Raw genomic sequence first — 27,429 nt, 5'->3', positions numbered from 1 at the left:
GAATGGTATTCAAATTTCAATTTTGGAAGGAGGAATTTGATGGACGCTGTTGTTAAGGAAGAACATAAGAAGTGAGAGTGTCTACTGTATTTGTTAGCACCGATTGGAACATATGTATGTATGTATCTTCATATAGATTGAACGACTGTCCGAACGGTCCAAATACAGATTTAATTTCCGTATGCTTTCTGCATCGCCTTCATCAGTTGTTACTTGGTGGGCGGAGAAAGAGTCACTCGGAATTGGCACTCCGTTGCTTCTGCTTTAAGGCCCGCGCCGAAGAGTATGCTACAATTTATTTCGATTCTATGCACTCCTCTCCGTCTCCCTCTTTCTCACAATCACTCGTGTTTCCGGCGGATCAATAGCATAAATAATGCCACATTTGTCCAGTTCTGTCAACATCCCCATTTGGTAACCAGGCGTGGGCAGAACTCTGAGTCGCGGATTTTCGGCATTCCAACCTCCTTCAAATCCTTGAGGCAATGGGAAAGTGCAGCCCTTCGACCGGCTTACGTGGGTGTCAATGCCAGTGGAAGTGGATGCCGCTGACATATGTCTGTATGCGCTAATGGCCAAGACGATGACAATGGATGCTCCCACGCCCACTCCGGATGATTCATGCGATTCCACTCGCTTATGCACACTTAGGAGCGCTCCCATTACATTCCATCCTATCCTCATCCTCATCATCTGGCAGATGATGCATGGCGGAGGCCATCGATGTTCGCGGCTTGTCCTTGGCGGAGGCTTATCTGGACAGCTGGACATCTTTATGAGTCCTACAGCGTTGCTGGACCACGGATTGATAAATTGGGGATTTTAAGTGGTTAAGGGCGAAATGTCTATGAATTATGAGCGGATGAGAGGAGGCTGAGTGCCCCGTCACTTATGTGCCCATCTCTGGTCTAATGCCGCCCCATGGGGAATGCAGTAAACACCACTTGTCCGACAAACATTTCACCAAAGGTCTTCACCAAATTTGGCTCATGCCGTGGCGCCACACCAGTCGCTGGCTCCCCAGATCTCCCCAATGGAATGGATATGGCATCTGCACCGATATGGACAGGGTAGCGCCTGATAAGGACAGAGCACGCGTCGGCCGGCGTCTCCAGGCGATCGACACGCGGAAGCATTCAAAGGCATTACATCAGGCAGATGTCACCAGAGGCTAGTCGCAGTTGCAGTCGCAGAGCCACAACCACAGCCAGAGGCAGACCCAAGACCAGATCGAGATCGTTTCTGCTGAACAACGAGCAGCGACGGGCATCAATCAGGTTGCAATTGGAATGGGAATGGGAATCGACTTGTTGCTTATTCCCTGCACGTGCCTGTTGCGTGGCTCTGCCACTGCCTGTGGTTTTCCTCAATGAGCAATGAGAAATGGCCAGTGGCCAGATTGTGTTTTCCTTCTAAATCGCCTTCGATCGGATCGTTGAATTTACGAGCTCTTTGAGTGTGTGCGATGTGGCTCTTTCCAAGAAATCAACAAGCCGCTGCTTGTGGCATGTTCAAATTACAGACAAACTTGTGCACTCCGTTCTGCCATCGCATCTCCGGCGGGTATTGGGATTGGGACTGGAATTGGTCACCCAACCCTAGACAACTCTGACAATTATTGCTAAGCAAACATGCATAAATTGGCATTGCCAGTGCCTATAGCCATTACCAGTGCCTCGTAATTCGACGCCAGCCAGACTCTGGCTCTGATTGGGTGGACTCTGTTTCTGCCTCTCGTGAGAGGTCGGAGTGCTGGATGCTGGAGTGCTGGCCCTTGGCAACTGCTTTGGACTGCTGGGAGTGCTTGCCTCACTTAACTTCCTTCCGTGACTCCCCAGACGCAGCGTCTCCAATTCTTTGTTCAGTCTGAACGGGAAATGGAGTTGGATTTGAGACTGAGAATGCGATTGAGTCTGCGACTGTGGCGGGAGTTCGTGCCTGCGAAACCGATGCCATAGCACTTTGCTATATCCCCGAATATGAACACATGTCTCGTTAGATTTGTTTTTCGTATATTTTAATTTCATTTATCCATTTGCAATTGTTGCATTGGGGTGTCCTTTGTTCTTTTCTTCTCTGTAGGATATTTCTGCTGGAAAATTTACAGATCCAGCCATACTATGGTATATTTCAAGAAGTATCTTGCATCTTTATAGTTAAGTAAATTACTAATTAAAGTTAAACTTGATTAATCCATATAATTGAAAAAATGGCAAAAAGCGTCTCCTTTCGTGTTCCTACGGAGTTCCTTTCGGATTACTCTAACGGTTACGTTTACGGTTAAATACGAGTAGTTGGAGAAGTAAGTTCATATTTAGGTAGGGATTTATAAATATTAACACAGTTTTGTGGGGTAAAAAGGTTATAAGATAAGGTCATATGCGGAATTAGTAATTGGAAATTGGAAAGTTCTTCTTTGAGATGGTTAAGTATTTAGTTGAAGAGTAGGACAGTAAGAGTAAGAGACTGGAGATGGATTTGGCCTGAACGGATCTCTCTGGGCTCTAGGCTTCGTTCAAGTTTAAAGTTTCAACTAAGCAAAAATACTGTTTGTGCCATTCTCATACGTATAGTAGCATTGTAGTAGTGTTAGTAGTAGATGTTCTATGTGTTGTTGTCTGGGGGACTTAGGCGTAGGTCTTAAATTTTAAGCAAACTTTAGCTAGGCTTAGGTCTACCTCTTAGTTTCCTTAGACGCTAACTAGAGGACCTTTGAAGAGTTCTAGCAAGAGTTCCATCTGTTAATTAGAGTAACGTAATCCACACATACAGGAATACAAATACAAAAAATCAGGCACACGCACAAAACAAACATCATCATCATCATCATCATAATAGTACTTCCAATACAGGATATATCCATATATAGTAGGTATTGTATAGAACCGTTTGATATAATTAAGAAAATTCCTTTACTAAAGCTAAAATAAATAAAACTTAGTCTATCTATGCGAAATGGCGACAGTTGGAGGATGAGTTTCATTGATGTATAGTGCATTATATATATATATATATATATATTATTATTATTATATTATATATATATATATATATATATATATATATATATATAGTATATATATATATATATATAAATATGTCTCTATCTGCCTGTTCCAAAGTACTGTACGTAATGCTTCAGCGTAATACTGCTGCCTGTCTGTCGCGTCTGTCGTGTCTGTCTGTCATGGGAGCGGATTCAACTACTCTCTCTCTCTCTCTAAACTCTTTTCGGCTTCCGCCAAAAGTATGCTACGAAAAGCTGAACTCGCTTTGAGAGAATATGCGTGCGAGTGTGGGAGAGTGTACGTGGGTGTGTACGTGTAGTAACTTATGGCAGAGGGGGGTTTTCTCTTTCTCAGTCCACAAATCAGTGGAGTGGCGGTGGCGTACGATCCGGCGCACGCTGCTGCAACAGGCTGCTGGGGACATGCTTCTTGATGAACTCATTGTCCAGGAGCTGATTCTGATTCTGCTTCTGGAGCTGATGTTGTTTCTGCTGATTCTGATTCTGCCTGCTCCTCTGCTGCAGATGCTGCAGGTGCTGCTGCTGTTGCTTTCGGCGCCGCCCCTTGAGAGAGCCTGGACCGGGAAAGCGCCTCAAGCTATCCCCGTAGTACTCGTTGTCCAGGAAGTTCGCGAGTGTGGCATTCCGTCTCCAGCCGGCGGGACAGTTGGTGGAGCTCCGCCAATCAGGCAGCTGGACACCGAGGCGGTGGCACTCGTGAGCGTAGGCCGCGAAACTGTCGCAGTGGCAGCTGCCCGACGGGCACTCGCAGACGTCCATGCGGCAGGAATCGATGTAGTTGATGGGATTAAGCCTACTATCACAGTGTCCGAATACTTCCGAGATGCGCAGCGGCTGGCAGTAGAAGCTCGACCGGCGCTTGTTGCACGTGGGCAGGGCGGCGATGTTCTCGCGCTGGCGGGAGCAGGACTTGGGGCCCCCCACCTTCCAGGAGTTGGCAAAGTGCCAGACCTCGTCGTCGCCGTGCGGGCGCCCGTCGCGTCCTGTGAGATCGTCGCGCCCGCTGCCATTAAAGTTGCCGCACAGGCCGCACATCCGGTGCTTGAAGTGGGCAGGCACCGAGACCTGGAGGAAACCGCTTCCGTCCCACTCTATGGCAAGGCCCATCTCTGAGCGCAGCAGGACAGCCCCGTCCTCGGCCAGCCGACCGATGGTCACGTTCTGGTCGCCGGCTCGGCCCGCGTAGGGTAGCATTACCCGCGTCCCGTTCACCTTGACGCGCAGCTTCTGGCCGAGATTGATGCGCAGGTTGTGCAGCTTGAGGGTCACTGTCTTGGCCCAGCTGGAGCGCTTCGTGCCACGCCCGTCGTTCGTCAGCCGGATGTGGAAGCTGTGCCCGTGGCAGTCAGCAGCCAGCTGGTACTTACAGCTGCCCTGGAAGCTGAAAAACTTTCCGTCGAAGGTCTTGAAGTGCGGGTCCCCGAACACGGTGCAGGTGCCCGCAGTCTCCACGCACTTGGGGCAGCACTCGCCCGGCGGCAGCTTTAGCTCCTCGTTGGCCCGGCATTTGACCTCCGGACAGCGCATCTCCGAGCAGCGGATCGTGCCTCCGTTGCAGCGACAGCTCCGGCAGGGGCCCATGTTCCACGTCTCGTTGTTCTTGTAGATGATCCCCTCCAGGCTGCACTCGCTCCGCACCTCGGCCACCGCACAGCGGGGACAGCAGCCGTCGTCCTCCTGGAACTCTGGCGCGCACTCCAGGATGGGGCACGTGGCCCGCTGGCAGATGGATGTGCCGTTCAGACAGGTGCAGTTGGTGCATCGGTCCGGCATGAACTGCGTTTTGTCATAGTGGAGTTTGTTGTTAAAGATGCACTTTCCTGGAGAACGAAGAGAGTGGAGAGACATGGAACAGGGTGCATTAGGGTGGCTGGTGGGTGGGCTGAGAGGGGCTGGGACTCTTCTCACCTGTCACTGGTATGAAGACCCGCTGCTCCGTGCAGCGGGGGCAGCACTCGTTCGGGTGCTGCTTCTGCTTCGTCTTGGGGCACTGCAGAATGGGGCAGGTCTTTTTGGCGCAGGTCAACTGGTTGTCGCCGCAATGGCAGACCAAGCAGCGGTCGTCGATCGAGGCGACGACCTCTTGGCCCTCGGCCACCGTCTGTCCGTTGATCTTGCAACCTGCCAAAGACGTCAGACATCAGTAATCAGACATCGGCCTATTTTGTCGCATATGATTTAGATCGCTTTCCGATCTTTGGCCGCAAGCCAAGAAATTTTCCACAAGGCGAATCGGCGATCGAATGCGATCGCTGAAACAGGTTTTCAACTCATACGAGGGCCCGGGGCTCACGGACTTTCAGTCTCTTTTTGGTCCGGTCTCTGATATTGTTGTTTCCTCAGATGGGATGGGGATGGGGCGACATTGTCACCTTAATAGACAATTTAAAGCCCATAAACCAGCAGATCGGTCAGAGCCAACAATAACAGAGGGGCAGAACGGATCAAAACAGATCGGAAGACGGTTCGAGTCTAATATCGGAATGCTCCATGAATAAATTATTTGATAATAGAGTCATAAAGAAGTCTCAATGATCTTTAATCTGATTGTATATCGAATGTCAAGCATGCTTGGACTCAATCTGTGAGGTGTTTCCAAAGGGGAAGCTGAATGATCGCGCATTACATCGAGAGGAACTGAACGTGATCCTCCAATAAATATTGGGCAACGATCTCCTATCTATCTCTCCCTCTGATGATCATCTTTCAGCATCCACCCGTAGAACCCTCTGACAGTATCGCTTTGTGGACACATTGTTGTGGACCATCTGTCGCTCTCCGGCTCTCTATTGTCTGCCGATTATAAGGCATTAGTCTGAGGCTGCAGCTAATTTTAGTGAGTGATGTTGACGCTCTGACACTCAGACTGGGGACTGGAATCGCTCGGCTCGAATCGGATCGGAGTGATTTCATGTGTGATGTTAGGTAAGGACTTACCCTGACAGGAAGGACAGCACTCGCCAGGGCGCGGTGCCTGTAGCTGGTTGTCGTCGCACTGTGAATAACACTTCTGTATTGTCTCGGTGACAACACTGGCGATGCACTTGTACGTTTTGCAGGGATCCTCCGGGTCGCTCCACTCGGCGCCACTCTCATAAGGCAGCCCTCGAAAGATGCAACCTATTGTGCAAAGAAATCTCCGATCAAAGACTCCCTTCTGTAGCCTCTTCTCTCTGCGGGGACTTACCTTTACACTTGCGACAACAAGGGTCGCTCGACTCCAGCTTGGACTCCAGCAAGTAGCAATCGTCGATGGCCGGACAGCTCTTGGCGCAGTTCACAAAGCCGTTCTGTGGAGACAAATGTGGAGACACGCAATTAATGTGGTGGCTCTAGAACTAGGGAGGACGATCCCATATGACGTGTGCGCAATTTTCACGAGTAAGAGATGACTTTCAGAGTCGCTAAGCGTATGATTTGCATCTCGAACCCTCTCTCTGGACTGATTTATACCCCAACAGCTGCCTGCCATTTGCAATTGCTCAATGAAGCTGTGCACTCTGACCTTCGGGGAGCCAGAGCCAGCCAGTCAGCCAGCCTCCGCTGTAATTTACGCTAGCAAATCCAGACAGGGGCGTGTCGATTGCCTTGACTTTGTCTCGGATTGGGGAAACGGGGTTCTACTGGGATTATGCAGAGTGTTTCTCGCGGATTCGGATGATTTATTCTCCGGTAATTTATCCCTAAAGCTGCCCAACTCGTTAGCTGATTCCCAATCCCAATCCCCTGCCCACCACCTTTGGTCACACCATTTGGCTTGTCGAATCGTATGGCCTATGGCCACGAGAGCACTCGTATCTATTGGTGCATAGGTGTATCTATGTATCTGGAGTTTTTGCTGCTGCTCGTTAACGACATGCTGACAGCTGCAACGCGGCCCATTAGAATTGATGTCGATTATAAGTCAAATTGTTGCAACTTGCCAGGCTTATGCAATTGCCTTTAACCCTTGTGCGCAGCTGGTGGCTCCGACTGGTGGCTGTAACTGTGACAGGTTAAAGCCAGACCCAGTCCGGGCCCGAGTCGAGTCGGAGCTGAAGCTGCGGCTGCGGCTGCGGCTGCTGGGGCCGCCGCTAATTGTAAATGTATCTATAAATCTAGATAGATGTCGACCAAAAACAGGCAAAATATTTCACTAATTTGTATGCAGTTGCTCCGAACAATGTCTGGGTGTCTCGAGAGGGTTTTCACTGTGCATTCGTATACTGTGTGTGTCTGTGTATGTGAATCTGTGTGAATAATTTAGTGCAACGAAACCAGATTGGATCTCAATTTGGATAGGGGGGGAAACTGCAACGAGCAACATTTGCAATTGTTATGAAAATGAAAATTCGATGGGTGTCTGAGCGGAGGGGAGATGTTTATCATCGTATTAGATTTAATGGCAGTTGCTAGTTGGAATTTTAATGCCACTTTAGTATGGCATTCTCTCTGTTTTGTGGCACCCATAAAATGGAATTGAATATCACCTTAATCGCTTTCTGTCTCTCGGATCAAAGCTCAAAAGTTCTCGAAATCTGGCAACGACATGGAATTGTCCACAGAGTACACTCTTCCCCTTCGTATTCTCCATTAGCCATTACCCCTCTCCTATCCCCATCTCCATCCAGCTGTTTATGCTTTGGAATTCTTTCTTTCTAATCTGGAACCGGTATGGAAAAATGTTCAGACAACATGAAAGTTAAAGCACATTTGTGCCCAGCTCCGGTCCGCGAGAGAGGCGCCACGATGGCAACCCAAGCGATGGCTAAGTAGAATGGTTGTTGCCCAGCGGCAGCGTGTGTGTGTGTATCTATCTGTGCCACAGTGGCAGAACCACATTTGCAAACGGCCTCTAACGACCTTGCGTTTGACAAAACATGATCAGTTTTAACACCGTCCTCGTCTTCCTCTCCTTCTGCGTCGTCTCTGTTTCTGTTGCTGCCCCTCTCGCTCTCCATCTCCTTCTTGGCGCAAACGGCAAACGTTTGGCCGGCAAACTTGGCCAGGTTAGAGTCTCAGTCTCTTTAGACACGGAGTGAATATGGTAATGACAGTCTTGTGGTTTTATGGTCATGTGTATTTTGTCACTTGTGGGGCTATGGCTCGAATTGGATGTGGAATTGAACTCGGAATCGAATGGAATTCAAATGGAATATGCAAGAAAGGAGTTGGCAGACCTGAATATTTGGCCAGATCTGGTTTTCACGTGCTCTACTATTCTACATTGTATTCCATATTCATGGCTTAAACTAAAACGAAATAATTGAAATACTTGCACAAATCAAGAATAGAATGCCTGCTCTGCTGCCTGCTTCCTGCTGCCTCATGCGGAATGCAATATATTGATAGTCACAATCTACTAATTCAATCTTTCTTCGTAGCATAATCCTCCGATGATTTCCATTTCCTGATCATAAATCCTTCATTAATATTAATCAAGAGTCATGCAGCATTCACGAAAATATCTATCGTGAACAGTTCTCGAGAGAAAATCATCCTGAGTGGGCGGCAGTGTGAGGTAGTGGGTGGGGTGAGGAAAACTGTTAAAATCATAAACCATTAGCAAAGGAAAGCAATTCAGCGGATTCAGCATAATAAATGAATAAAACCAAAAATTTGTTGACGCGGGAGTCAGAGACTGTCTGAGAGACAATTTCTTTGATTGTCCTTGACGGGATAAGCTTTCCATATTCGAGTATCTATGTATACATTCAATGAGAATACATACATATGTAGGTTTGTATACTAATATATTTTAGACAATAAACGCCAGTCGTAACAGTTCACCCCCCCCCCCCCCCCCCCCCCCCCCCCCCCCCCCCCCCCCCCCCCCCCCCCCCCCCCCCCCCCCCCCACCATGAGTATTCGCACGAATGAGCGGAGTACGGGTACAGTCGCGCTGCCATAAAGTATCGGGTTTATGGGTGATTCCCCCAAATTACAGCTGAAGGCTTTGCACACTTCATTGAGGAACTTTTTTGGCAGCCCTAAAAGAATGGTGGAGGGAGCAAGAGAGCTTCTGATGGGGAGAGAGACGAGACGAAGCGAGACGTGAAGACTTAAGAGAGGCTCAAACGAACACAAAAATTCAATTCGATTTCATGAACTTTTAATGAGCTGCGCGCCGACGCAACAGAGAGTATCGACTGTCGAACGATCAGAGCGACAGAGATGCAGCATGGGCCGCCGCGCTAGAGTGGGACGGCAGGCTGGTCATGGCGCCTTCCCAGTAAGGTGGCGCCAGCATTGTGTTTTCTGCTGCTTTTTAATTTCGGTTACGCCCACTTGACGACGACGACGGCAGCGACAGTGGAAATAATAATCACCACGAAGCTTAGCCCGGAGCGAAAGAGCTTCGACGATCAATCGATCGGTGGGTCGGTCGGACGAAGCGAAGCGGAGCAGCTCCCGATCGGATGGGATCGATCGGAATGATCGGCGCCAGCTTCGACGGCAGCGGCAGCGGCGGCGGCGTCTGTCGGTCAAATTGGAGCAGCGGCGTTTAGCAGCGCTTAGCGTTAAATTAGCGGCAGGCAGACCCACTTGCAGCTATCTGGCAACCCTGACAAGGCCTACCTCCCCCCTCCCGCAAATGAGCACGCGCTTGCTTAATGACGACACGAAGCTCAAGCCGGGAACGGAAGCGGGGCTGGAAGAGTGGCGGAGACCCGGGATCGAAGCCCGTCGGTACCGGCTCCAAGTGTTTGTCAAACGATCGCTAAGCCATACTACCTCTAGCTCTACCCATACCATCCATACCCGTCCTACGCTGTGGTTAACGATTGTCATGTAGCGTCGAAACCCGTTTGACGACCTTGGATCATAAAAACTCAAAGGCGAGAGCGAAGGAGATAGAGAGAGAGGGGGAGATCCGTAGAGCGAGAGTGAGCCAGAGAGAAGAAGAAGGTGAAGCCAAACAAATGCAAACCGAGTCGAACATTTTTTTCCGGTTCCGGCCAGATCTACAACTCCTGCACTTCTTCGAGAAATAACTTCAGCCGGCCCCTCCATAAAAAGACAGCTGGCACACACACATATGTATGGTGTGTCTGTCTCCTCTCCTCTGGTGGACAAACGGACAGTCCCATGTACACAGATATTTAAAATATTTTCTGAATTTTCATTTTGGCAGGCAGCTAAGGATTCTATTTCAATGAAATGTGTCTGCGTGTGGATGTCCTGCTGGCTGGACACTGGCGTCACCTCATGTAGAGAGCCAGACAGGGCAGAACAGGACAGGACAGTACATGAGATTTATTTCAGGACTGAGGCCGTGCTGGCCATGTTATGTTATTTCACTTCATTCCACTTTAAGTGACTTTTTATCGAGGCCAAAGGACAAGTCCTAGTCCAAGTCTTGGCAAGGATCCCAAGAGCCGCCCAGATTTGGGCTGGGGATACGAAGGGACGCTCTGGAACTGGTACTACCTCCGAAACTTACCTGGCAGATGCACTTAAAGCACTTGGAATTCTGGATACCCGTCAGAACCTCCTCTCCCTCGACCGAGCAGGACAGAAGATCGCCTGAAATGGGAAATACATTTTTTATTAGTGATTAAGATAGTGAGAGTTGGGCTTATCGGGGGATCGTAAATCGCCCGTCTCCACCATTTCCTGCCTCTTGACGTAATAATACTCGGCAAACACACACAGATTATTCATTCATGCACAAACACGCAACGAGAATCGCCGGAAATCGCCCACTGACGGAGAGATGGTATCCGAGCACGTGACCCAAAATGAAGAATGAACCCCTTCCCCTATCCCCCATCAGCGTGCAGGTCAAAGAGATTAGGGCACTTATCGGAGTAGCTGTGTGAGAGTGAATGCATGCTTCTTTGTTTATTTTACCTTTTGGGGCTCGGCTTCCTCTGCCTGTGCCGCTACCTGCTGATCTACCGCCGGCGCCAAGTCAAATGGTCCACTTATACAGGGTGGGGAATTCGAATCGTTCTTAGTATTGTCTTTGTCTGTTTGCTTACGACTACTGAGAGTCCTCTGGATTGATGCCTCACCTTTGTATGAATACACCTTGACCAAGCAGTGCATGTCGAAACATGTTCCAGAACAACAACAGAGCAGCAGCAGTGAAAGAGGCAAACGGAAACCACAGAGAGTGAGAGAGGGAGACGAGGTGACCCGAGCCCCAGACCGAATTCTTGTTCTTTTTGTATTGGTGAAGGAGGAGGAGGAGAGACCACCTGCAATGTGCTGATAAACGCACACACACAGAAATGCAAGCAGCCACTCTCCTTCCCTTTCTCTCTTTTGTGTGCAGTGATAAATGAAGACGCTGGCGCTACAACTGAGGGAGGGAGAGAGCATGCATTTGAGCAACCTTTTTTTCATCTGCTGCTGCGCTTAGTGGGCGGCTTTAGGACTTATCCACTGCTTGATCCCCCGCTTCCCCCTTGCCATTGTGCAATCTATATAATTTGTTCCCTTGTTTGTTTGGGGTTCTGCGTCGAGGGAAAGGAAAACCTTTGATTATGGACCTGTGGATTGCCATGTATTTCTTCTCTTTCCTGCTATACGATTGTGTCCTGCTGTTTGGATCCCTTACCGCACACATCATCCCTAAACCCTCACCCTTTCATAAACAAATCAAGTGGAATATTTCCCCTCAACAACCAGAACAATTTCTCGTTTGCCGCCGGGGACTTTCTATATTCCTTTCTCTTCTCGTCGCTTCATCGTTATCGTTCCGTTCCGTCGCTGGGGGACAGAACAGTTAATGAACTTGGCTCAAGTAACCCGATCTATCGGCACTGCAATATATCTAATTTATGCGATTTTTTATTTTATTTAACACACTCGAAACCCCATAAAAAAAGTCCACTCAAAAATATTTTAGAAGCCGAGAATAGAGCGGTAGCTGCTCCCGCAAAACCCTCCCCTCCACCTCCCCCTCAGCGGCTGGCGTCGTCGGCGCCGTTCGCTAATTAATCACAGTTCGCAGATTAGGCGCCAGCCACAACGGGAAGAGACCGTGGGGAGTGGAGGCGGCACGTGTTCAGGGGAGCGTGCGCCTAACAACAGGAGAGCGAGAACGAGAGAGAGATCAGTTAGACCAACAACTATTTTCAGACAAAGTACAGCCGATTAAGGGCAGCACCCAGCGAAAGTACAACCCTCCAAAGTCGATCACAATGTCACAATGCTAATGATGACTCAGTGACACAATTGCTTGAAGTTCCCTGGAAAAGTGATCGGAGTAACTAAGCCGATGCGATCAGCGAGTATAATCGTTCCAGGTGCCAGCTGCTTGCTGGCAGCCAAAGCTGTTATAAGCTCGTAAAAAACAGCTAAAAGCAGTTAAAATCCATGAATCATAGCCATAACACATAACTAAGTCTGGAGAGAGGGACTGCTGAGGAGGAACTCTTGGAAATATTTTAATAATATTTTTAAGTTCGGGAAGAATGTGTTGAGCTCTCTCGAGGTGGATGAGGTTTCGGTTTCAGCTTCAATTTCAGTCTCGGAGTTTTACGATCAGATTTGAAATGGAGCTTATGGCCAGAAGATTGCCAACGACAAAATTAGTTTTGGGTCCTCGATTCATGTCTTCACGTGCATCGCAACAAGGATCATTAATAGAGAAATCAAAATGTCCTATATGGAAGCGGTTTTATAGAGGGCGTAAATTGAATCCAGTTCCCACAGATAAGACAGTTCCCATTATATAAGAAAATAGTGCGTAAATATCAAATGATCGCTTCACGCTCCCATCAGGCCATCAAGTAATCATTCTTAAGTGATATCTTACACACGCACAACGCGTTCGCGTACGATTACAAGAACGAGTACGAGTATTTACAATACATTAAATCGATCGATCGCCACGATCATGAGAGCACTCACCATGGAGACTATCCCCGACTCCGGCGGCAGCCGTCTGCAGTTGGAGGAGCATCGAGAGCAGGATCAGTACTAGAATAGGAACGCGGAATGTTCTCCAATGTGTTTGCCGACTCAATTTGGATGCTGATTCTGGCGGCAGCTGCTGCTGCTGTCTATTGGGAGATGGAGATGGAGACGGGCCACAAGGTTTCCACTTGCCGCTTGATTTGCAACACATTTTCACAATTCGATCGAGTTCTTCAGAAATCTCTATTAGGTTTCCACTCTCCAATGGTCTTCCTTGAGGGGTGTGGTTGTTGTTTCCCCGCGGCGATTCCTGCGAATCCGTTGTTGCTCTATCCGTTTGTTGCTTTTGCTGTTGCTGTTGTGGTTGCACTTGCTCCGGTGAATTATGACTGGAGGAAATATATTGTTTTCGGGGGCGAAATGAGAAATGAAAGATCACAATCAAGCCGGTTAGATTAAAAATAACAGCAAGCGAGTCAAAATATAATTGTTTGGATATTGAGCAGGTGCTTTGTTGCACGAGTACCACTTTGTACCTACAAATACAACTTTGTTGTTTGTTCCGATTAAATTTAGAATCCGTGGCAGGCTGTGCTGTGTCTGTGTGCGTGCCACAACTGTTCCCGCGGCTCTGGTCTGACCTAGAGACTTTGCACTTGCCGCCCTTGAGTGAAATTTGGTCAACAAATCATTTCGTTTTGGGTTTTACGACACCAGTCTGTACTCAGAACATGAGATGATGTCCACAGAGATAGAGGTATAGATATCTCTGCCCGAATCGCTCGAAGCTAGCCCATGGGTTCGTTCTTTCACCGACATACGAATTCTGCGAATCATCAGCGCAGCCTCCGGCCCGCCCCTGTCCTTCCCCGTCTATCAAGAGGTGTTAAGACAACTTGGACATTATTAGTTTTGCGATTTATGGGTGCGTTCTGTCCGTGTCTGTATCTGTATCTGTGTATCTTATGGCTGCCGGCTGTCGGGTGTACAGGTAACAACAGATATCAGCCTTATGTGTGGTGGCTCTTTGTTCGGGTGTCGGGGATCATAAAAATGTTAATGATCTTTGACTGGCTGGCGCCAGCTACGGAATATTGTAATGCTTGTTTGAGTTATAATTAATTTCGATTGCTGTTGCTGTTTCTGTAGCCGCATAATTTTTTATTATTTGTCTTGAACAACCGACCATCAACCAACCAGTTACAGCCATCGAATTGGCCAAAGATTTTTGGTTTTCTTTCAGTTTCTCTGTTGGCACTTTATTGACTTCTGGCAGCTTCAAAGTGGCGCCAGTCAAACGCTGAACCAAACCGAACCCAACGCGGATGCAAATCTCTCTATGGCCATAGAGCTCCATGTATCATTTAATCCCACCAATCCAACGCAGCAGTCCCCGATCACATAGCTCAAAGCATCGATCGATCGAGCCGAGTGGGAGAAAAATATGCCCAAATAGGTGGGTGCTTGACCTATCAAATGTAAGTGAAGCGAACAAATACCGAGGATGTAGGAAAAAAAGATCGACTTGGGTATACCATTGAGGCAGTTGTAGAGAGAAAGCGAAATCGATCATCTCTAAACTCTATATACCCTTCTTATTCTAAGGCATTGGTCACACACACAGACACACAGACACACATGCACACACAACTAAACGACTGATAAGAGTACGAGTGTACATATATACATATGTATATATATGACTATATAAAGCTCTGAATAATATGTTAATTTCTGCAATTGATAAGATGTCGTACACAAAAACACACAAATGCAGCAACGGCAACGCCGATCACCGAATACGTGCCCATTGGACCGGATCGGATCGGAGCGGAGCACCGAGATACGCCGCTGTTCTTGTTCCCGTTGACCGTTGATTAGCTGCAATTTGTCAAGCGGTTCACGCAGTTGACAAGGACAATCCTCGAACAGCACAGAAGTTGCAACTACCTATACAATAGACGCTGTAGTACGTTGGAAAATGCACAACTCATACATTCATTAGTCAACCAACGGGAAGATAACTTCTGGTTCTGCGGCATTATGTAATGCTCGTGTTCGTATCCAACTTCAATGTCAAAGTGATTTCCCCTCGTTCAAGAAACATTATTCCATTTTAAATACAGTTCTTAAAGAACATTGAAGCTGAAGTTGATTTCAATTGGATTGGAGATCGCTGTGGATCGCTGTCGAGCTTTGCTTTGCTTTCGGCTTATCGTGTGGGTTCATTGTTCAGGCTCATAAAGATGATGTTGCTGCTGCTGCCGCGGCTGATGATGATCGTGCCACATGTGTGCTGTGCCATGCGGCGTACGCAGTTTCTGAATTGCCAAATCAGTCGAGCGACTGGCTGGGGTTAATGTGCGATCGAGTGACGAGTGTTGGTCGCTTGGTCGATTGGGAAATTGTCAAGAGCAAAAAAAAAAACTACGCCACTTTGACGGCAGCTGTGCCTAAGGTTGGGGCTATAAATAGGTACTCCTAGTGTGGCAATAGTGAGAATTAGCGAGAGCCATTTAATGAGAAGTCGAGCTTAGATCTTGGTTCTCTGTTCTCTGTTCGGTAATGTGTATAATTTAGCGTCCGGCGGCGGCATTGCATGCCCCCAGACTTTGACGATGTCGTGCCAATTAAAATGGCTGAGGGCCGACTGCTGAGGGCTGAGAGCTGACGGCTGAGAGTGCTAAGAGTGCCTCCACGGCCAGTGATTATACACTTTGTCCTCCCGACTGCGATTTCTAATGGTTCCGACATGGCGTCCAGCGGCAAGGCCAGAGCAATTAAGCGAACTCCACCATGGCTCAGGGGTTGCATTGCACTTGAAGGGGACCAGGCAGCAGGCAACAAATTGGTGTAGCTCTGAGTCTGGGTCTTCACCGGAAAGGGTTGCGTTACGCATGGCACGCAGACGGCGTCTAGACGGGGACCCCAATAATGCGCGGTAGGTAGTCGCTGGACGAGAAGGGCCCGGCCCCCGGGAGCCGAGAGCCAAGACAGGCCGATGGCTTATCACACTCTCCATCGCAGGTTCCACTTTAAAAGCTCCGCTAGAAGTGCAAGTTGGCTGTGGCCCTGCTGTGGACTACCTCCTGCCAATTACTCTCGGAGTGGACCATGTCGCCGACTTAATTCAATTAACAGCGGAATGCACTGGCTCCTCTTACAACATCAGCGGCCACATCAGCATTGAAAGCATAACCATTAAGGCTGAGAGATCAGTCGTAATCCCCCATTCAAATGACGCCAAAGCAGAGCCAAGAAACTCTTTAGCGAAACAGGCAAATACCATAAGAGCGCGGATACAAGACACGACTCCCAGCTACAACTCCGACTCCATCTCCAGCTTAGACTTTGATTCGGATCGTGCTGGGGTTTGTCGGTTGTTGGTTGCCTGGCAACTAATTTTAATGTATTTGCATATCGAGGTCTGTGTTTGCCACAACAATGAGATGGCTAAAAACGCACATTTGTCAAATGGCAGGCCTTCGGGGCAAGACTCGTTCAAGTTTTCAACTCTATTTGGGACAAATTCACATGACAGGCAGACGGATTCGAAACCGAAACCACACTGAAGGTTGGGGGAAATGATTACAACTGCAGTTTCATCCATAGCCCAAGTCCCAGCTCGAGCTTGAGCTCCAGATGAGGACCAGGCCCAAACGCAGACCCAAACCCATACCCAGCCTTAAGTCGATGACGATTGCCCAAGACAATGGGCCAGCCCAACAACAGCCACAAAAGTCAACGAATTTTATATGTCAGGAGCAGAGGGGAATGGGATTGCGAATGGGAATGGAATGAATGAATGCATCGAACGACATAATAAAGTCACAATCCAGACAAACGTACAGACAAGAGCTAACAAAGCTATTAGCCATCACCATCATCATCCTCATCGATGTGGCCCATCCCATAGCAAGAGAAAAGAGCTGAGTGCAAGGACCACAGTGAAGACCTCCAACCGGTCCCCGTTTCTGCCATCTTTGCATCAGAATGACTTTCTGGAACATACTCTGTTCTTGGAGCAGGGAGTTTCTCTCGCAATGGGGCAATGGTAATGCGATTTTAATAGCGGTCGAAGCACTGCGAACCGAACCCCCAAATGTGCCGGAATAAGTACTCCATAAAAGTCACACATCATATATCGTACTTTAATTAAACGGGATTTCTCCCATGACAAATGGCTTTTCTATGGGAGAATGAAGTGAAAACAATTTATGGATTGATTGATTAAGCCTTGTTAACCCCGTTTTATTGGCTTCGAAATTAAGACCTTAAATTTGACATCGTTTTTCAAAAATCAGTTTGATTGGCTGGCGCTACCAAAAGGAGCTATCACTCGATTGATTGGAACTCATATTCGCGGATTTCCATCTATGGATCTGTGAACATATTGATCTGTATGCTGATTGCCCGTGGACTGCCCGGCCAATCAGCATTAGCAGCATCCATTCAAGGCCTTATTTGCAGCAGATCCGCCGATTCCTGGCCAAAATATTCATATTCGAGCACATTTACTATTCAGATGAATATCATGCAGAGTTTTGCCATGAATCATGGATCATGTGGCATGATTTTTATTATTTCCAACTGCACATTGGGGACGGTGCAGACCCAAGGCTTCAGGGTGCGGGTGCGGGTGTGGGTGCTGCCTCGCTGAAATTTGAGTATTATTAGCAAATTTACCACAAAATCTATAAATAGCCCGAGACAGCAGAACATTAATTGATACACAGACATTGCCCCCTAGGCCGCAGATATGCAGATCCACTATATATGTATATAGCTACGTCCAATCCAAAGTCAAACTTTGAGCAGAGCAAAAAATAAAAAATTAACAGAAATTCCAAACAATTTTTATTGTGCAATTATTTAGGCGAAAGTTAATCAAAAAAACTACGTATACGAAATATTTGTGGCCTCTTTCCCTGTCCCTGTCCCTCTCGCTCTCCGTTTTAGTTTGAAAACCGGATTTATTGATCGAAGATGACCGCAGCAGCAGAAGCAGCAACAACAACAACCATTAAGGCCTCTGCTGTATAGCTGTAAACAATTTTTAGAAACAAAAAAAACCACCTCAAAATGTGGGAAGGGGTTGGGTTGGGAGGGGGGAGCCAAAAAACAGAGCCCAAGAAAACAACCAAACATTTTGAGCACACGATTTACGGGAATTCCAGCGAGTGACGTGCGAAACCCGAAATTTGTTGTTTTTGTTACTGCCACTGCCGCTGGCTGTTATTTGTTGTTATTATTTCTGTATCGGCGCCGCTTTTGGCACATTTGTTTAATGACAATATCGAAAAAGCCAGAGGAACGACTTCAAAATTCTTAGAAGAAACTCCCCTCCACCCCTACCCTTAGCCAATGACAGTCGCCAGGGAAAACAAGTCTCGTCTGCCAATGAGATTATTTTGCCAAAGAGCATGGTGGGAAGAAGGAGGTACCTAAAGGTATTCCCCATGAGATTCGGATAATCTTAATTAAATCCCTTAGAACAGCAAAAACTATCCTTCCAATCTGAATGTTTCGTGAAGGGTATCTCAGCTGCGGTATGCCCCTCATCCCGCTCTCCCCACTCCTCCGGCGATTCTACGAGTAGTTCCGTTTGATTCAAATCATCAAAATGGTTTTCACAGGCAAATTTATTGATTAGCAAACAAATGCGAATTGTTTGAATATTTTCGAATATCTTGTGAAAAGAAAAAATATCATAGGAGGAGGAGGAGGGGGGTTGGAGTTATGGGTCGTCGCACAGGTGCCGGGGGGTAACATTTCAGGCGCCGCCTGATACACTGATCCACAGCCCGTTCTGTTGGTGACGATTCTCCGGTTGCCGCCACCGAGACGCGCTAATATTTTTGTCGCTCTCTGCGGCTGCCTGAAACCCGATATGGCCATAAAAGATATTACCTCCATTTGTGATCTGTGATCTGCTGTGCATATGCAAGCGGTGGATTAGAAGGACGGCAGAAGGGGGTAGCATGGGGGACACTAAATTCCTCACCCATGATTCAGATCAGATCGTGTCCCTACTTCCGCTTCTACTGGCTCTTCTTGGGTTCGTTTCTAGAGTCTTTCGTCTTTCGTCTGGCGTTCAGTGTCGCTCTGTCTCTCTGTCTCTCTGTTTCTCTGTTTCTGTGGCAGGCCGGCAGCTAGGCACTGCCTCTCCGGTCTCGTGTTTGGAGATCGGCTATCTCTTAACGTGTCTGTTAATTCACGTTGATGTGCTCATATATCTTCGCTCCTCGGTCTACGATTTCAGTGTTCGACTTGACGATTTGACATGCAATCGTACGGATCGTACCCCGTGTGCTCTGATCTGTTCTGCTCTGTCCCTGCCCCAATCAGAGTCGGGTGGCATTGTGTTTTCCACTGCAGTTGCACTTGATCAGCTTCGTTCGCGTTTGACTGCCACTCTGTCTGTCTGGCTGTCTGTTTGTTTGTTTGTTTATCTGTCTGTTGCTACTGTGTCGTGTCTTGACGTTGAATCTGCCACCGATCTCGGGCTGCTGCTGCCTCGTTGTTGTTCTCTGTTTTGGCCCGGCATGTAGGTGTTAATTCAATTACGGCCAACCATTTCCGACCAAATCGCGGCTACTCTGAATTCTAGTCTCAGGCCCAAAGCTAATGAACAGATCTGTTTTTATACCGATCCTTTAGTGAATCCCCCTTTCACTAGTTTAGTTTAAGCTTTCCTTTTCGCTTTTCTCTCTCCGGCATTTTCTTCCGAAACCCAGACCCTTATTTTGGTCATGTTTTCCATCGCTATTGGCATTCCATACCACACATAAATTAGTATGTTTATGTGTGTATCTTTCGGCAGCGCTGATTTGAAATTAACATATGATTATTATCACAATCTTTGCTTCCATATTTTATGGGCAACTCTCGCTTCCCTACATACATATCTCTTTGCTGTGTGTGTCTCTTACATACATTTTGCATAGGAAATACATACATAAATGCACATTAATACATTTCCATACAAATGGCCCACAAAGACCCGCAGCAGCAATCGTGTCTGGTGGTTGGTGCTTTGGTGCTTTGGTGGGAGGGGGAGGGGGAGGAGTCACTCTAGTATCTGCATAATTTGTGTGAAATTGCGACTACAAATTGCTCATCTAAACTGAACCGCTGCTAACCCTTCCCTGCAAACAAAAGAAACGTCTTTTTGGACTTTGGTTTTCCACAAAACGCTTTATGGGCCGTAGAGGCAGAGCCACAGCCAGAGGCAGGGCCAGGCAGTGCCACACGAGCGCTGTTATCAAGGTGCTTTATAGCGCAGATTTCTCTCTCTCTCTCTCTTTGTCTCTACAGATACATATATGTTTGTTCTCCATGCAGTTGTCATACCCTTTCTACAGGGTTTTACGATTTAGGTAGAAGATGTGAGCTGTGATTTTGATCTAAATCGGATAACTATATATCGCGTATCTTCTATCGGAGTGAGGTATCTGGATCTGCTTTAGCTGTTTTCTCAACTCCTCAGCACTGCCAAATGGCGGTTGACATTTCCTGCCTGCCTGCCAGGCCCGCCCGTCTGGGGCTGGTAAATAAATAAATATTTTAAACAAATGTTCGCTTTGTGCTGTCTTGGCATATGCGAACCGAAGCGAAGTAAAGCGCTATCGTTGCTATCGTTTTCTGTTGCTGTTTCTGTTTTTGTTTCTGTTGCTGTTGCATTTGTGACTACAACAAATGAGCTTGTCAAGTTATATGGCACGCACCAAATGCTGTCAGCAAGGTTGCACACACACAAACACACACACACACATACACACGCACATGTGTTGGCTTGGCATTGCCGCCATTTTGTCTGGCTGCACTAAGTAAATTGTTGCAATTGCTGACTGTAAATAAGCAAGCACAATGTGGCACAAAACGGCGTATTAGAAATATAGCTTATATCTGACTCTCTCTCTGTGTGCGGCAGTGTGCTGCAGTATGGGGCAAGGCTGCTCAGCTTGTTGCCCCAAGGCAAGCTGGATGATGGGGGGGAGAGAGAGAGAGAGAGAGAGATTATATGGGACTCTCTCATATCAATTGATGTCTGCTTCCATTTCACAAATATTTATGCTCCGCTCCACTTTGGGCGGGAGGCGTACAGCCTGGGAGGGTGAAAAGCTTACTTTTCTGCAGTTTCCAATAAAATAAATTACTTTCTGGATGACAAAAAGTTCCAAGACTTCACAAGATCCCCGAATGCCAAGGAGAAACTTCTTTGGAAATTGAAAAAATTTCTTCGCCGAATAGTGCCTCTTATTTGGAATTGTTTTTTTTATCTAAAAACCCTAGGACTAGACCGATTTGATGATGCTGCACAGGCTCATTTAATAAATAAAAGTATCTTCTATGCATATGGACAGGGGGAAACCGATTCGAATCAGACAGAACGCTGATTATTCAAGAAGTTTAACTGATCCAGAAGATTACAGCCATAGCCCCCATGGTGTTTCAATTCCTCCCCCTCTAGTTTCTCCTATAAATCTCCACTCTCCATTTATCGCATAGCCGCCGCCGCCTAGTCTAGCACATCCAGCAGATACAAGATACACCAGATACCAAATGTATGTGGGTTTCTTTTGACTCTATTTTTAATATCTTATCAGAGGAATTTTTATTGGCTTTGCATTGTTCTGTAAATATTAATTAGTTTCTTTGATTGTGTGCAAGAACAACAATAGGGAAATCGTTCGCAAGTATCTGTGTGTGTGTTGCGTGTCATGGCGAAATTATCACGGAATACTGGGGGGCACACTGCTAGAGTACGAGTATGTGACGCAGAACTTCCTTCCCTCTGTGTGGCGGCTGGTGAAATTGCAATCGACGGACTCTGCTGTTGGCGCTGCTGCCTCCAACCTGCGATGACGCATGCCCCTTCTGTGTATCTGTGTGTCTGTGTGGGCATAGACATATGGCGACAAAGAAGCTGACGTCATGGCTATGTGGTGGGGAGGGGGGTGTTCACACGCAGGAACTACCCCCGAAATGCGTGTCAAGACTTTGGACCCGCCAAAGTGAGCACTTGGCCTACTTGCCTATCCCTCCCCCTTCTCTTTCCCCACCACCATGCACAGCTGCAACATCCACAGCAGGGGCAGTGGCAGTCCCAGTGGCAGCTACACACAGCAGCATCCCACGCAGGCAATTAAGAGCCCGACTTGGCTATTGGGTTACACTTAAACTTCACTTCCATTCCGTTTGGCATTTCGTTTGCAGTCAGCATTTAAAATTATTTATTAGAAGCAACAGTCGGACAGGCCGTGTCAAAGCGCGGGAGGAGTGGGAGAGGTGGAGCGGGAGGGGGGAAGAGACAGGGCCGGCTGTGGACCAGGCCAAAACGGAGAGCGTATCAAATGATTTTTTTTACTGTTCATTTTTTGTTTTCTTCTGTTTTTCTGTTTTGGGTTTTGCCAAAACGAAACGAGCCAAGCCGGCCCCAGTCCCCCCCTCGGACTCCGGTTCGGGCCAGGTCCAGAGCAGGGAACACGTTAAGAGGGTGGGGGCAGAGAAGACTGCTCTATCGTCTGGCTCTTGGCGACAGCAATTTACCTTCGCGTACGCGTAGAACAGCAGCAGCCATCCCTGAAGAGCCAGAGGAGGAAAAAGTGCCTCCAGGCGAACAGGCTTGAGACAGCGGAGAGACGGGAAGTGAAGAGGGGAGCGGGGGAACGGGAGGAGCGGTGTCCAGACCTAGTCTCTCTCTCTATAAATAAGCCAAAATCTCAGAGCAGAGCAGAGCCCCCAAACAAGCTGAACCATAAATCATAAGCAGACGCACGAGTGTGGAGTTATTATGCGATCATATTTTAATTGCAGGATTATTATTATGCAGGCAGTGCCACAAGAGTCCCCCCTTCCCCCCTCTATTCGATGCATGCCACAGCAACAAGCACAACAACAACAACAGCAGCAGCATAATCAAGCAACTGTCCGGCAAACAAACAAAACACCTGCAGAGTCTCCAGTCACCAGTCCCCAGACCCCAGATCCCATTCGACATCGCATGGCTGTGGTGCGGAGTGGAGCAGTCCTGAAGACCCGCTGAAGATTGTGGATCGCAGATCGCAGACCGCCTGGCTCTACCTTGGACAGGTGCGTGAACGGACGCAAAGAGAGAGAGAGAGAGAGAGCTCTATTATGAAGGAAGGCAACCCAACCCGAATATGGAATGCTCTGATTGTGGGATCCCATATCCACCCGAATCGAATGTTCTATCCATCTTCCTTTTGGGGGAGTGTCCTGGCTAATCCTTAATGCTGCACACACAATATCATGCACTGCAATTGCTGCAATTACCTTTTGTCAAGGGTATCCCCACACATACTACTCTATACATTGGAGCTCCGGTATGAGTACTAGTACGAGTACGAGTATAGTTTTTTTTTGACAACCAAATTCACATGCAGTTTGTGGTTGTGGCTGCAGTTGTTGCAGTTTCAGTTGTAGTAGTTGCCGTTGCTGTTGCCGTTGCAGATGGTGGGCAGAAGGGGCAAACGAGTTGGCCCCGCCACTCCACTCTCCTGAGAGTGTGTGTGAGTGTGTGCTGTGTACTGTGTTGGCCGTTTGTCAGTTGACTAAAACTGGTATGGTTGCATTTTTATTATACAGCGAACAGAAACACAACAGCAACAGCAACAACAGCAAAAAGGCGACACCTAGGAGTACCAGAGAGTCTGTTCTGTTCTGTTCTGTCCGATTGTCTATGCCGAGGGAGTGGCGGGAGAATGGAGGGTACAGGGTGCATGGTGCAGGGTGCATGCTGGAGAGTGCCACTGCAGCTGTGGAATGGCACTGGCACTGGCACTGGATAGGTACCTGGGACTGTCATCTAGGCCTAGTGTCGCCTGTAGTCGGTCGCTCACTGCTGGCTCAGATATCTGCTCTACGGACATTTCATGGACGCATCCACATCCACCGCAATGTGTACATTCATATTAACCCATGTATCTGCTGCTAACCCCCCTCCTCTTGCTAATCCTCTCCTCACCACAGTCCCCCTGCAATACGCAGTTATTACCAACATTTCTTACGTTTTATTGCTTCTTCTGTTTGCTTCTCGTTTTGTGTTTTGTTGTGTTGTGTCTTGGCATTGGCATTACCCCTCGTCGTAATTTGTATTTGTGTCCTGCCATTCAGCTATTCCTCTGCCACTCAGCAGCAGCCCCAGTCTTCGGCCTTCGGTTTTCAGAGTCTTCCGAGTCTTCGGCCGTCAGTCTTCAGTCCCTTCCCTCCTAATGAGCCAACTCATTGTATGCCCTGCTCTCTCTCTCTCTCTGTGTTCGAGGATAATACTCGTGCTTTTTTATGGTTATGTCAATGTAATACAGGAAATTGCCGGCGATTAGGTTAGTGACAATCCCAGTTGCAATTGCAATTGTCCGTGGCAGTGGCAGTTGCAGCTGCTGCAGCTATTAATCAGCCAGAGGGGGGGACTTGACACATCGTTACTAATTGTATAAACAATGCGTCTCACGAGTGATTCATGCCACATTAAAAGAGCGGTACTGCACTAGAGCCTCCTCCTCTGATTCCTCTTAATCTCTCAATAAGAGAATTTACCTAAATTGGAGATAACTCTTTTCAGCGGAGTCAATGAGTAGTCACAAGATTTTCACTGGAAAGTCTCCTCTCCTCTCCTTATTAATTCCGAGTAAACTTTCGAGCAGCTTCGAAGAGTAAATTTACGACGGGGCAAAATTCTATGCAAATGTTTTTTATTAATTACTTTCAAAGAACACACACAGACACAACATACATACATACGTACATATGTGCACATATATGTTCGAGTGTACATACATATACGGATACGGATCGGACATAATTTGGCATATTTTTGTAATTTGAGCTGTTTCTGATTCCGTTTTGCAAGACACTCCCGCGATGATTTGTCGACTATAAATTCCATACACAATTCCATGCATATGTATGTACGAGTAGTAAATATGTACATCAACATGTAGAGGAGGTGCATGTCCAAGTGGGTGTCTAGTCTTTGTGATTTCGAGAGTGGTGTGGCAGAGGGGCACCGACCAGGAGAGCCGGACAGCACAGCCGGAGAGCTGCAGAGCGGTCCGAATGTGATAATAGAATTCAAACAATTCAACAATTTTCGCAAAATGTTGAAACAACAAAAGGCAGATAGCACGGACACACACACATACACATACACACACACACACACACAGATACAGTGGGGATGGGGACGGAGACCCGAAGTGAAATGAAATGTTTATATGTTTCTCATTATAATAAAACAAAATCGCACGCTCTCAGTCAGCGATTCCCATCTCCATTGCAAAGAGAGCAGCCAGGAGGGAATGGGGTGGCGGTGGGGGTAAAGATTAATTGCAAAAAGAGAAAAGTAAAGACGCAAAGTTTACCCGTAATTACACTTCCAGATCGGGGGCGCTTCCAGACCCAGACGGAGGGGCGGTGGCGGCTAGGGCCAGGAATCGGCGGCAGTGCTCGTAACAACAACAGAATCGGAAATTAATTATGCTTGACATGTTGTTGCTGCCTTCGCCTCTCGCCTGTGGATCACTTCTGGGTTGCGGTGAGGGTTGGGGTTTGAAGTGCGGCTGTGGGTTGTTGGGTGGCGGGGGAGGCAGGGCAGGTGTTGTAGCCCAGCGCAATTGTTGCTTCTGCTGCTGCTGCTGAGATTGTTGTAATTGCTGGTGTACTCGTAGTTGTAGGTTTAGTTGTTGCTTTTGTTGGTGTCGATATGAATCGCATTTTCAATTGGCTTCTGTTTCAGTGTCTCTTCTCTTTGGCACAAGAGAGTGTGGCATAAGAGGGGGACATGGACACGGACACGGACACGCACTGGGCACTCCACTCCGCTCAGAGCTTCACCATGAGAAGAATTCTCTTAAGCAAACGCATAATTTATTGGAGACGGCGCGCGCCTTTCATTTCAATTTCGATTTCCACGCGGAATATTTCGTACGTTTTTTCACACACTTTTTAACCTCCTCCCCTTCTCATAGAGTACCTCCTCCTTCTCCTTGCAGGCGGCTCCACAGATTACGCATACGACACGTTGTCTCTGCTGCTGCCTCTGTCTGGACCCCTGCCGCCTGTCAAAGGTTCAATTTGTGTGCGGCGAGTGCAATTTGCATTCGGAATTAAGATTGAGATTGAGAATTGGGAATTGTGAATCGCGGGGAGTGTATAGTACAGTAGAATGAAATTGCGCGCCAATTTGCTTTTGTCGCCGCGCACAATGGAAATGCCTCGATTTCTCTCTTCTTTGTGGAACTTTGTGGCGCTCTCCTCTCAAATCGGGAAAATTGGGGAAAATCAGCAACAAACAACGCAGAAATCACAGCTGAAACACACACAGCTTCGTTGATAACGAATTTCGCCGTCGCCCTTTTATTGGCAAATTTGATTGTTGGATTTAGGTTTTTTTTTGGCGGAAATCTGATTGTGGGAATTACGTTTTGTGGTGAAACGTACTATATGGCTATGGTACGGGTGGATCGGCGAAGATCGATAGATAATCAGCGGAGCGATCAGCAGTTGACACTCGGACGCGCGCGCAATTTTCAGCCGTACAAAGGTTGTGCAGTGTTTTTCCGGGCCAAACCAGCGACGACGCGACGACAGTTTCTGGCGCTTCGCTTCGGTTTTCTTCGATTTCGCTCAGGCACTTTTCGTTTGGTTCCGTTCCGTTCGCCGGTTCTCGTCGAACTGAACGAACTGGCCGATGCGGACCGAGCCTGAGCTGCCGAACGTGCTGCCTGCTCGTGCATCGTGTCTGCTCGTGTCTGTTTCGCCGAAGTTAAAGCAGCGCTGTTGCAGCGCGGCAGCAGCGGATGTTGGCTTCCTTAGTTTTTGGGGGCTCGAACTTGGTCCATTCGACCCCGGGCCCGGGCTAATACTACATACAGCCTCTTCTCTTTGCTCTGCTCTGCAGTAATTAACGGCGAATGTATGGTATGGTATGGTATGCCCGCAGATAGATTGATAGAACGCTCGTATGTAATTGCCAAACATCAAAGTCGGTGTCGGTGTCGGCATCGGTGTCGCATTCGCAGCGCAATGATTGGAGAGTGAATTGAATTTCAGTCCGCAATCGCACTCGCATTCCATTCCATTGCTCGGGGAAATGAACACCTTGTCGGTGGCAAAGTGTTAACAAGTGGAACATAACCTGCGCCCCCCAGCACCATTGCCTGGACTCAATTCAAATTCCCAGAAATGTTGCCAATTATTGTACCCCCCGTAGAATTTGTCAGCTGGCATTCCGTGATGTCTCTTCTTCTTTCGCTCGCGCTTTTTATACCCGATACTCAAAATGAGTATTGGGGTATATTAGATTTGTGGTAAAAGTGGATGTGTGTAACGTCCAGAAGGAATCGTTTCCGACCCCATAAAGTATATATATTCTTGATCAGCATCAATAGCCGAGTCGATTGAGCCCTGTCTGTCTGTCCGTCTGGCCGTCCGTCCGTCTGTCCGTCCCTATCAGCGCCAAGTGCTCAAAGACTATAAGAGCTAGAGCAACGACGTTTTATATCCGGACTTCTGTGATATGTCACTGC

General features: G+C 47.8%; 1 protein-coding gene across 4 annotated transcripts; it reads right to left on the bottom strand.

The window, feature by feature from the left end:
* Positions 1 to 3,078: 3,078 nt before the first annotated feature.
* On the bottom strand, positions 3,079 to 26,567 carry LOC108160145 (BMP-binding endothelial regulator protein). Of its 4 annotated transcripts, none has more exons than XM_017293954.2 (7): positions 25,264 to 26,567; positions 12,872 to 13,266; positions 10,452 to 10,534; positions 6,216 to 6,318; positions 5,966 to 6,148; positions 4,937 to 5,149; positions 3,079 to 4,848 (listed from the first exon to the last, which is right to left on the bottom strand). In XM_017293954.2, exons 2-7 carry the CDS (start codon positions 13,086 to 13,088, stop codon positions 3,371 to 3,373), a joined length of 2,277 nt encoding a protein of 758 aa, XP_017149443.1. In that variant the 5' UTR covers positions 13,089 to 13,266; positions 25,264 to 26,567; the 3' UTR covers positions 3,079 to 3,370. The 4 variants fall into 4 exon arrangements, with proteins under 4 accessions (XP_017149443.1, XP_017149444.1, XP_017149445.1 ...); XM_017293955.2 differs by having other exon boundaries at positions 26,323 to 26,567; XM_017293956.2 differs by having other exon boundaries at positions 26,342 to 26,567.
* Between the last annotated feature and the right edge of the window lie 862 nt (positions 26,568 to 27,429).

Source organism: Drosophila miranda, chromosome 3, assembly GCF_003369915.1.
Source record: "Drosophila miranda strain MSH22 chromosome 3, D.miranda_PacBio2.1, whole genome shotgun sequence".
NCBI lineage: Eukaryota > Metazoa > Arthropoda > Insecta > Diptera > Drosophilidae > Drosophila > Drosophila miranda.
The sequence above is the reverse complement of the archived record's forward strand: the minus strand, read 5'-3'. Positions and strand labels throughout refer to the sequence as shown.